Genomic DNA, 12,595 nt, shown 5'->3' on the forward strand with positions numbered 1-12,595 from the left:
ATGATTATCTTATATTTTCCTATTTTCTTTGTCCTCTTTTACAATTTCCAAGTTTTCTACAACTATAGATTTTTGTCACTGAATAAAATCATTTAAAGATTATAAAACATTAACTATCTCATGTATTTAATTATTGATTAAATTTTCTCAATAAAATGATCACTCATCCACAATAACCACCTGCCAGAACAGCTTCAACATCTATCATTTTTCAGAATGCTTTTATTTTTATACTGATTTTCTATTTCACATATAACCAAAAAAAGTAGCAGGTAAATTTTATTGTAATACTTACATTAAACTTAAAAGCAATTAAGTTTTACATGGTCCAAATACATTTCACATTACAAAAAAAATTATAATAAAAACTAAGTAGAATAAAAAAATCACTTAGAAAAACTTATTTAATTCAAAGTATTTCTGCATTCAAAACAACTATGATTGAAAGAAATTCAAGACCTACATAAGTAGAAAGACATCCAGTGTTCAGAGACAAAAGCGTAATATTGTTAAGATGGCAATACTTCCTAAATTGATCTACAGATTCAACGCAATTGCTATTAAAACCCCAGCTGACTTCTCTGCAGAAGCTTACAAACCAATCCTAAAAGTCATATGGAAACGCAAGGGACCCACAATGGCCAAACCAACCCCGAAAAAAAAAAAAAGTTGGAGGAGTCATACTTCCTGATATTAAAACTGAAAAGCTACAATAATCAAAATAGTATGCTACCAGCTTAGGGACAGACGAACAGAATAATGGAATAAAGTCCAGAAATGGAATAAACCCTCACATTTACAGTCAACTGATTTTCAACAAGGCTGCCAAGACAATTCAATGGGGAAAGAAAGATCTTTTCAACAAATGATGCTGAGGCAACTGGATATCTACATGCAAAACAATGAAGCTGGACCCTGTACCCTCATGCCAGATGTAAAAATTAACTCAAGTGGATAAAAGACCTAAATGTATAACTATAAAACTCTTAGATGAAAACATGGGTAGAAACCTTCATGACCTTGGAGCAGCCAATGGTTTCTTAGATATGACACCAAAAGCACAAGCACCAACAAAATGCACACACAAAAGTGATAACTTAGACTATATGAAAATTTAAATCTTTGTGCTTCAAAGGTCAACCCAGATAATGGGAGAAAATTTTTACAAATCATAAATCTAAAATATGGGGGAAAAAGTTTCTACAACTAAACAATTGAAAGATAAATAACCCAACTAAAAATAGGTAAAGAATCTGAAATATGTACATGAAAAGATATTTAATATCTATCAGGTAAATGCAAATCAAAACCACAAAGACATAGAATTTCATACACACTAGGGTTTGAAACAGTATGGTTATAATCAAAAAGACAGACAATGTAGCATTATTCACAATAGCCAAAAGGTGGAAGCAACCCAAATGTCCATCAACAGATGGAAAGACAAAATGCAGTATATACACAAAAGGGAGTATTATTCAGTTTTGTAAAGGAATGACATTCTGGTAGATGCAACATGCACAAACCTTAAAGACATTATGCTAAGTGAAATAAGCCATACATAACAGAACAAATACTGTATGACTCCACTTATACAAGATACCTAGCTATTCTAGGTATCACATCCACCCATGCAGAAAGTAGAATGGTGGTTGCCAGAGGCTGAGGGGAATAGAAAATGGGGAGTTATTTACAGGTAGAGTTCCAATCTGAGATTAAGAAGTTCTGGAGATAAATGGTGGTGATGGTTGCACAAGAGTGTGAATATACTTAATGCCACTGAACCTAGAAATGGTCAAAATGGTAAATTTTATGTGTATTTTACAATTCTTTTTAAAATGACAAAAAATAATAAATGTTAGTACAGATACGTAAAAATTGGAACTCTCATACGCTGCTGGTGAGAATGTAAAATATTGCAGCTGCTTTGGAAAACAGTTTGGCAGTTCCTCAAAAAGTAAAACAATGCACTCTGGGAGGCCAAGGTGGGAGGGTCGCTCAAGGTCAGGAGTTCGAAACCAGCCTGAGCAAGAGCGAGACCTTGTCTCGAGACCTCGTCTCTACTAAAAATAGAAAGAAATTAATTGGTCAACTAAAAAAATATAGAAAAAATTAGCCAGGCATGGTGGTGCATGCCTGTAGTCGCAGCTACATGGGAGGCTGAGGCAGAAAGATCACTTCAGCCCAGGAGTTTGAGATTGCTGTGAGCTAGGCTGATGCCATGGCACTCTAGCCAGGGCAACACAGTGAGACTGTGCCTCAGAAAAAAAAAAAAGAAAAGAAAAGAAAAAGTTAAACAAGGAATTAGCACATACCACAGTAATTCCACTTGTGAGTATATGCACAAGATAAATGAAAACATACATCCCCAAAAAACATGTACACAAATGTTCACAGCAGTATTTTCACCATAGCCAAAAGGTAGAATCAATCCAAATATTGATGGAAGTGATGAATAGATAAGAAGATGTATACATAATATTATTTGGCAATAAAAAGGAATCTACAACATGCTACAACTTGGATGAAACTTGAAAATATCATGTTAAGTGGAAAAAATCAATAACAAAAGACCACATATTATATGACTATATTTATATGAAATGTCCAGAATAGGTAAATTTATAAAGACAAAAAGTATATTAGTGGCTGAGCACTGTGGCTCACGCATGTAATCCTAGCACTCTGAGAGGCTGAGGCGGGCAGATTGCTCAAGGTCAGGAGTTCGAGACCCAGCCTGAGCAAGAGCGAGACTCCGTCTCTACTAAAAATAGAAAGCAATTGATTGGCCAACTAAAAATATACAGAAAAAATTAGCCGGGCATGGTGGTGCATGCCTGTAGTCCCAGCTACTCAGGATGCTGAGGCAGGAGGATTGCTTGAGCCCAGGAGTTTGTGGTTGCTGTAAGCTAGGCTGACGCCACAGCACTCTAGCCTGGGCAACAGAGTAAGACTCTGTCTCAAAAAAAAAAAAAAAAAAAAAAGTGTATTAGTGATTGCCTAGGATAAGCATAGGGAAGAACTGGGGGGTGGGGGGGGGGACTGCCAATGGGTACAGTTTCATCGTGGGATGAAGAAATAATTACAGAACTGATTGCGGTGATGGCTGCAAAACTCTGAATATGCTAAAAGCCCCTGAACTGTACACTTTGAATGGGCGAGTTATATGGAATGTCAATTACATCTCTATAAACCTGTTACCAAGAAAACAACTATGGGCCGGGCGCTGTGGCTCACGCCTGTAATCCTAGCTCTTGGGAGGCCGAGGCGGGCGGATTGCTCAAGGTCAGGAGTTCAAAACCAGCCTGAGCAAGAGCGAGACCCCGTCTCTGCTATAAATAGAAATTAATTGGCCAACTGATATATATATATAAAAAATTAGCCGGGCATGGTGGCACATGCCTGTAGTCCCAGCTACTCGGGAGGCTGAGGCAGAAGGATCACTCGAGCCCAGGAGTTTGAGGTTGCTGTGACCTAGGCTGACGCCACGGCACTCACTCTAGCCTGGACAACAAAGTGAGACTCTGTCTCAAAAAAAAAAAAAAACAAAAAACAACTATGAAGCAGCTAAATGGGATCTCCCTCAGTAGAAAAACCAATCATCATCGGCAAATTTATTATAAATTTAGTAATTATGAACATAATTCACATATCAAAAAAATCACATAATGATTCTTGTGAGCTTCTATATTTTGTATGGAAAACAAAAATTCCCCTTTCTGCTCACCTTAGTCAAAGGAGAAGCAGCCTTCTGTGGTGATTTCTGAGTCATATCCTCACCAGGACCTAAGGCCACTACAGTGCTAGTTCTTGGAGTAGGACGAGAACTGAAAACACATACCAGATAACATCCAGATTTCAGAAACTTTATCCTCTGATTACTATTTTCTCAAAAGAAACACATCTCATGAAAAATGGTAAAAATATGATTCTATATGATCTTATAAAAAAGTCTAAATTTAGCCAAGTGTGGTGGCTTCTGCCTGTAATCCTAGCACTCTGGGAGGCCCAGGCAGGAGGACTGCTTGAGCTCAGGAGTTCAAGACCTGCCTGAGCAAGAGCAAGACCCCATCTCTACTGAAAATAGAAAAAATTAGCCAGGCATGATGGTGCACACCTGTAGTCCCAGCTACTCAGGAGGCTGAGGCAGGAGGATTGCTTGATCCCAGGAGTTTCAGGTTGCTGTAGGCTAGGCTGAGGCCATGCACTCTAGCCTGGACAACAGAGTTGGTAACTCTATCTCAAAAACAAACAAACAAAAAAAGTCTAAACTCTAATTTGTGTTCATATGACATTATAATTTTTCTAATTGCTGTTAATTTCGTTTATTTCCTGGCTAATTTATTATTTCATTTAGAGCTTCCATGCTATATACAGTATTTTTTCTTTTTCTTTTTCCTTTTTCTTTTTTTTGAGAGAGAAATTAAAACATACTTTATACTTTTAAATATGGGTCAAACAGATCAAGCAATTTTAGTTCATTATAACCCCTTTATCAAGAAATAAAACAATTTCTCTATGAGAAGTTTATTAAAATACATTTAATATTTATACATAATTAAATGTTTAAATACATTAGTCCTAATCACTTTAAGATACCACTCTGACTTAATTCTTTCATGATTACAAACATTGTTTAAGCTTCACATATTAAAAAGTATTTAAAAGAAAAACACGACCTTTTCTTTTCTATAAGTCCTTATCCAAATAAAGAAACTGGACTTGTGAAATTTTAAATTCAATTCTACTTTAAGTTAAAGAACAAAATGAAGAGGCTTTAACCCTTATAAATAGGAAAAATAAGTTGGCTTGGTTAAAAATTTTAAAAGTACTATACATAGCAAAATCTAGATTCCACTGGCCAGCACTTAATAACTGTAACTTTAAAAAAGTTGCAGAGTGAAACTGGAATTTGCCATTAATATCTCTGTTCTTTATCTCTGTGTAACATGGTTTGCCACCAGGACAGCAGATGCTTTAAGAAGATGGAACTTTTATCTCTCATTGATCTCTTATTGCTTTTTCCTTTTACATACCTGAGAAGAAACATGGATTCGTTCAATTGACCCCCAAGAGTATTCTTAGGCCGCAAGTCAGTTCGATTTTCTGTGGCAGGAAAAGTAACATATTGTCCATAAAGGAATGAAAATATCATGAGCAAGGCAAAATACAGACAGATTTAAAGAGAAAGCCAAAAAAGAGAAAGATAATACTGAAATTAGGAACTCTCTGAAACAGCATTCTAAGCAGCCTGAAAGGAAAGCTTACCTCGTCTGAAAGACTGACTTAGTTCCTGACCACTCTTCTGCTCTTTTGCTTGTCCACTCTGGGGGTTCTGCAAAAGCTCCCTGGAATCTTGTGGCCCAAGAGACTTCCTCACGGTACTGCTACGCAGTAAGAGAAAGCCAACACAATCAAACTTTGGAGTGCTCTATAGTTTTCTGAGTAGATTGGAAAATATAATTAAATTACACAATACATTTGGCAAAGTTGTAGAATTAGAAAAGTAATATTTTTCTCTAAGTAGCCAAAACGAGCACTTTCTAGATGGAAGGCATTGTACTAAGAAGTCTATAAACCTTATCCCTGAAAAATAAATGGTAGCAGACAGATCGGGGAAGTAAATCAATGTTCAAACTACCACTAAGACCAGCAATGAGTTTCCCTTTATTTAGTACTGGCCTGCCTGGACTCAAAGGCAACAAGGACAGAAAGGACCCCAGGAGAAACCCTCTATTTCTGTTTTGAAGAATGGGAAAGGGGGCCCCCAGGGCCACAGCAGACAGGGAAAACCCCCTCGTTTTTCTTTCTCCCTTTTGTCACGCCCAGCCTGCAGAAAATCCTGTAGCAGCCGGTTGGGGACAACAGCAGATTCTGGCCAGTGCTTGAAACTCTAAGGGATGGGAACCCTTCTCTCTGACCAAAGCTATGACTCCAAGAACATGAGGCAAATCCATGTTGCTCTCTTTTTTTCCTCTCTCTCTTTTTCTTCCTCTCTGTCCTGCCACTTGGATCAAAAGGCATCTAGCAAGACAAAAACTATAATACACCATGACCACATAGGGTTTCTTGGGGGAAATGCAGGGCTGGCTCCATATTTGAAAGCCAATTAATGGAAGTCACCACAGTAAATGCCCAAAGAAGAAAGACCATATGATTACGTCAAATGACAGAGAAAAGCATTTGACAACATTGAACGTTCATTCAAACTGAAAAAGGGCAGCTATAAAAACCTCTAGCTAGCCTCATAGTTAATGAGGAAAGACTGAATGCTTTCACTCTAAAATTGGGAACCAGGCAAAGATGTCCACTTTCATCATTCCTGATTCAATATATCACTGGAAAAGTCCTCACAAGTGCAATAAGGCAAGAAAAAGAAAAAAAAAAGGCATATATTGATCAAAAGGGAAGAAATAAGACTGTCCCTATTTGCAGATGACATGACTATCTATGTAAGAGATTCACAGTTAACATAAAAATTTTTCTTGGTGATGAGATTTTTTCCTAAATTTCTAAATATATAAAGTTAAAAGACAAAGCTTTTAACAATTTAAGTTACATTAGTTTATTCCCTCAAGTCGCTTGCAAAGATTTAAAGATTCATCTTATAGAATAAAAAAGGACAGTAAAGCAAAGAATTGATAATACTATTTATCTAATCTTTTATATTTTTCAAAGTATTTTCAATTATATTAGCTATTTTCCCCAACAAACCTGTGGGGAAAGAAGCAGAGCAAGAATTCTCTCTCTCATTTTAAAGACAACAGCCTGAGGGTCAGAGGTATTCTGTAACCTACACTTGCCAACACCAACAGACCTGGGCCAAAGCCCAGTTCACCAATACCACCTTTGCATTGGCTTCTTTATGTGATGTTAGATCACGAGCTCCCCCTTCCAGTGGAAGCTGTAACAAACTTCTCTGTAGCTCTCAGAGTATAAAACAACAAGGAGAACTTAGCTGAAGCTCACTGGATCCCAGAAATTCAGGTTTGGCAGGAATCTTAAATAGAACTCAGACTTCTCTAATCAGAACACTAAATTTGCCAAGATCAAAATTAAGAAGCAGAAAACTGGGAGCCAAGGTGGGAGGACTGTTGCTTGAGCTAAGGAGTTCGAGACCAGCCAGAGAAGAGCAAGAGCAAGACCCATCTCTACAAAAAAAGAAAAAGAAAAAGAAAAAGAAAAAGAAAAGAAAAAGAAAAATTAGCCAAGTATGGTGGGCACACGCCTGTAGTCCCAGCTACTGGGGAGTCTGAGAAAGGAGGACTGCTTGAGTCCAGGAGTCTGTGGTTGCAGTTAGCTATGACGACACCACTGCACTCCAGCCCGGTCAATAGAATGAGATCTTGTCTCAAAAAAGAAAAAAAGAAACTATTTACCACTGAATGACTTGAAGGGAAAAATTCAGTCAACTATGAGGTCTTTACCTCTATTCAACTACTTCTCACCTTGCTCTTTTCTAAACATCATAGCCTCACTAAGTGTCCTGGGCCAAGAATATTTCATAATAAAAATGAAGTATATTGGGCGAGATGAGCCAGGTCATGCAGTGGGAACATCGAATTGCCAAATCCTGGTGGCTCAGAATCTCGTAACTTCATGCCTCACTCACGCACACAGCCACTGAAAGCTGGCAGAAGAGCCAAGCTCATCGTAGTCACTCAAGACCCAGGGTGGCAGCAACTTCATTTTGACATTTTTCTTGCCAATCATATCTCATCAGGAGGAAGAAATGTGCCAAATCACACACTGGCTCTTAAAGTTTCTATGTGGAAATAATACACATCACTTCTGCTCACATTTCATTTGCCAAAACAAGTCATATGACCACGCCTAGCTTAAAAGGGGGACATGAGATCCTACCGTTTACTTAGGAGGTGGAAAGCCAGATATATTTAGTGAATAGAGCTAATGACTACCATAGTAAATCAATGACTGAAGAATAAACAATTGATCAAAAAACGAGCAAAATCAAGAACACAAAGTTACCATGATTAAACTCTTTTAAGCAATCTTTAATTAAACAAATGCTGGATTTTCTTCTATAAAAACATAGAAATTCAGATCACTGACGCTGCAGAAGTAAAACAGTAATGGGCATTAGCATGCCCCATGCACAAAGGTAAGTGTATACTACCTGAAGCTGAAATCCTCCATGCTTGATTCCTTGTCTTCTCTAGTGAAAGCATTCTTCCAAAATGAATGTTGCAGTAGGCCTGTCCAAGTTAATCTCCATAAAACATAAATGTTAAAACTCTATTTTAACATGATTTACCACGGAGAATTCTCCCAAGACATGTCCCAATTACATATAACACCAGATTTTACAATTTGTAAATACCTCCATACAAATGTACCTTTGAAATTGTTTTGTATTTTTCTCTTTCATTTTAGCATGCAATCAAGTGTTAGCAACATCAGAAGAAATAATTCAGAAGCCTTAAATGGTACAGAATGAAACAGTTTGACAACTATTAGTAGTCTCAGGGTTCATACTGCATAGAGACTGATGAGAATATTTTAGGTTCTCCAACCAGTCTATGAAAGGAGTCTATAAATAATCTGAAATTCTGAAGTAAATACATCAGATATTATCAATCTATAATTCTGTCATCCTTTGTGTCTCAAGAGAGGCAAGATCGTTTTAGGTACCCTCACTGTTTGACATATTTCAGCTCTGGGACTTCGCTTTTAGAACTGCATTCAGAAATAAAAATATAAGCTTCATAGCTATATACATTCACACCTCTGTTTAGGAGTCAAAATATTGTTTTCTAGCTAGTTCACTCACATTACAATGACTAGGCTGTATCTAAAATCCAGATTCACTTTCAAAGCATTAAGTTTTACTACTAATAGAGTACACCTCTAGGCATACTCATCAGATTGGGAAAATCAGGCCTGATTTAAATTTTAAAAAAAGAAAATAATTTATATTTAATTTTATTATTCAAAATTTCTATATTAAATAAAAATTACGTTGATCAAAAGTAAGCACAAATAATAAAAAGAACTTGCAACCACATACAACATTTTTTTACACAAAGAGCTCTTATAGTTCACTAAAAGAGAAATTAAAATAGCCAATAAAGTGAAATTTATCTTTCACCCAACAGATTGGCAAAATTTAAAAGATCAACAAAGCCCATGTAGGTGAGAGTGGGAGGGAAGGAACTTTCTAACTTATTGTTGCAGGGAGTGTAAACAAGCACAAGTTCCCAGAACTTGCAGCAAATGTATCAAACTTTTTAATGCTCTAAGCCTTAGGCAGGCAATCCCACTTTTAGAAATTGACACAAAGGAGAGCACTACCCAAGTGAACAATTAAAAACAAAAACCCACAAAAGGATATTCTCCGTGATAAGGTATAGAAATTTTGAAATCAAGAAGCATTCTAAAATTTGTTATTATAGATAATGCATGTACATTCTACAACCATTTAAAATAACTAAGATATATATTACATACATACATACTAATATAGGAAAATATCTGTACCATACCACAAGAGGAAAAAAAGTAGGCTATGGAATGGTCCCATTTAAGCAAAAAATTATATACTATAAGGTTATAAATGTTGGCATATGTGGATAAACCATCCTAAATAAATTAGGCATATATATGGCCTATCAAAAGATATCTAAAGATTATCTACCAAAATAACATTAATTCTGAAAAGAGGTTTATCCTACAGCTTACACAAGAATCAGCATTTCCTTCTATAGTTTTTTTCACATATTTCATAAAATTAGAGAATAGAGTATTTTATATGCTACACTAAATTTTTTTTTTTTTTTTTTTTTTTTTTTGAGACAGAGTCTCACTTTGTTGCCCAGGCTAGAGTGAGTGCCGTGGCGTCAGCCTGGCTCACAGCAACCTCAATCTCCGGGGCTCAGCGATCCTACTGCCTCAGCCTCCCGAGTAGCTGGGACTACAGGCATGCGCCACCATGCCCGGCTAATTTTTTGTATATATATTTTTAGTTGGTCAATTAATTTATTTCTATTTTTGGTAGAGACGGGGTCTCGCTCAGGCTGGTTTCGAACTCCTGACCTTGAGCAATCCGCCCGCCTCAGCCTCCCAAAGTGCTAGGATTACAGGCGTGAGCCACCGCGCCCGGCTACACTAAATTTTTTTTCACCTCTTTATTTTACCTCTTTATTTTTTACCTCTTGAACCTCCTCCTCCACCTGCCTCAGTTATCTAGTGACAGAACCAGAACTAGAAACTACTTGCTCTTACCTCCCTAGGCCAATGAGACCTCCTTCCCTGTGCCCCACCACCTCCAGGCCTCCCCAATCCTGTGCCACAGCCTCAATTTCTAACTTAGTGCCATCAGCACAACACAGAAAATTCACAATGCTCCTATTATCCCGTCATCTGATAGCCCCATTAGGACAGGATTACCATAAAAACATTAAATGTCACTCAGTTAACAATAGGTACGTCAACCATCTTGACAGTATCATCTCTAGTTCAATCGTCTAAAGCAGTTTTAGCCTGAAATATACAATGGAAAGAAAAGCACTTCTTGGATTCCAGAGTTATAAGAAAACATGTCAACCTACTAGGCAACTATTTAAAAAGAGAAACTGACTTCAAAAGTTCCTTATGATTAGAAATACCTGCAAACGGAGAGGAAAAAACTCTTAATCCAAAGTCAGACTGACTTTAAAAAAAAAAAATTAATTTGAACAGCTATCTGTATATCAAGAAAAGCACTATCTTAGAAGTACATGGAAGGGGGGAAAAAAAAAAGATTCCACTATTATTCACATTAAAATATGATCCCTACCTTTTCTGAGGATCTCTTTGAAGTAACCCATCAAGCAAATTAAGAAAATCTGATGAAGCTTTAGGAAGAGATGAATCTATAAACAAATTTCCCAAAACAAAAAAATGGTAAGTAAACAAATACAGAATACATCAATTTTATTTTTACATGCTACATCAATATTTAAAGTAATAGTATTTTAACCACATAAACTGTTTTTAAGAGAACACTGAATCCATTAACAAAAATTACAGCTTCTGGTTAAGGACTGCGAGAGGCAGCAGGGTGGGGAGGATGCCCAGCACAAAGACAAAACACTTTTTTCCTAAACCACACCAAAAAACTGAATCTCAAAAACTTAGTCTAAATTAACCACTAAACTTTCTTTCTATTGAATAACACCAATAAGGAGCACCAGCCTGACAAACTCTTACTCTTGTCTTCAACTATTATTTATGCTTTTTACTCTAAAGCATTCCTAACTTGACCAACTTTGTTGTTTTTTTTTTTTTTTTTGGAGACAGAGTCTTACTTTGTTGCCCAGGCTAGAGTGAGTGCCGTGGCATCAGCCTAGCTCACAGCAACCTCAAACTCCTGGGCTCAAGCAATTCTACTGCCTCAGCCTCCCAAGTAGCTGGGACTACAGGCATGCGCCACCATGACCAGCTAATTTTTTGTATATATATTTTTGGTTGGTCAATTAATTTCTTTCTATTTTTAGTAGAGATGGGGTCTGGCTCAGGCTGGTTTGGAACTCCTGACCTTGAGAAATCCACCTGCCTTGGCCTCCAAGAGTGCTAGGATAACAGGCATGAGCCACCACGCCCAGCCCAACTTTGCATTCTAATACAATATTATAAGAATACTTGCGATCTCTTTTATTTTGAAGATTTCTAACAGGGAAATATTACTAATATACTTTGCAACATTATGCAACATTATTCACTGTCCAAGTCCACCAATCTCATGTTTTATCTTTTAAAATTGCATCTCCACCTTTTAAAATTGCAAACCAACCTGAGCTCTTGCTCAGGTTGGTTTCGAACTCCTGAGCTTAAATGATCTGCCTGCCTTGGCCTCCCAGAGTGCTAGGATTACAGGTGTGAGCCACCTCGCTTGGCCTTGATACTGTATTTAAAAAAAAAAAATCAGAAGATATCATTTCAAAAAATAGAATGACTGATTTCTATAAAAACTAAGACAAAACCAATGAAAGAAAAAAATATAAACTAATTTTAAAATATCAAGAGTTTTCACCTACGATGATTCCTGAAATATTGAAAATATCCTGTATTCCTATTCCTCCATTCATTACTTCTGAAAATTTTTTCTAAACACTCGGAATTTTTGTAGAATCCTATTTTCATTTATATAGCCAAAGATTAACTTCTTAGAATAAAGACCTAATGCTGGATAGATCAATATGGTGACTATAGCTTACAATAAACTACTGTACATTTCAAAATAGCTAGAAGAGAATGTTTCTAGCATAAACAATATGTAAGGTGACAAATATCATAAGCACACTGATTTGATCTTTAATTATATGAATGTATTCAATTATCACATGTATCCCAAAATATCCATTATGCATTAAAAAATAAAAGATTATAACTTCTTTAATGGTGTACAGCAAAATGTTTTACTATATTTGTGTCTTCTTTTGTTTCTCATTTCTTTTTTTTTTTTTTTTTTTTTTTTTTTTTTTTTTTACCTTAGAGTTCCCACTACTGATGTTTCTCATTTCTTTCCTTAAAATTATTGCTAATGGTAGATTGCTATATTAACCACAGTTTATCTGATTAAAGTTTCAACACTTTT

The 12,595-nt window shown here is 36.4% G+C and overlaps 1 protein-coding gene across 2 annotated transcripts in view; it reads right to left on the bottom strand.

Moving 5' to 3' along the window:
• Positions 1-12,595, bottom strand: part of ULK4 (unc-51 like kinase 4) — a 541,908-nt gene that overhangs the window by 496,207 nt on the left and 33,106 nt on the right. The window contains exons 8-12 of one of the 2 annotated variants that reach the window (XM_076006616.1): positions 10,796-10,871; positions 8,138-8,230; positions 5,269-5,384; positions 5,037-5,106; positions 3,728-3,827 (exon numbers count right to left, since the gene is read on the bottom strand). In XM_076006616.1, coding sequence (XP_075862731.1) covers positions 3,728-3,827; positions 5,037-5,106; positions 5,269-5,384; positions 8,138-8,230; positions 10,796-10,871 — 455 coding nt within the window. Of the gene's footprint in view, positions 1-3,727; positions 3,828-5,036; positions 5,107-5,268; positions 5,388-8,137; positions 8,231-10,795; positions 10,872-12,595 lie in introns of both variants that reach the window. The other variant, XM_020284578.2, reaches the window with a different exon arrangement.

The sequence above is a fragment of the Microcebus murinus genome, chromosome 1 (genome assembly GCF_040939455.1).
Source record: "Microcebus murinus isolate Inina chromosome 1, M.murinus_Inina_mat1.0, whole genome shotgun sequence".
In the NCBI taxonomy this organism is placed as follows: Eukaryota; Metazoa; Chordata; class Mammalia; order Primates; family Cheirogaleidae; genus Microcebus; species Microcebus murinus.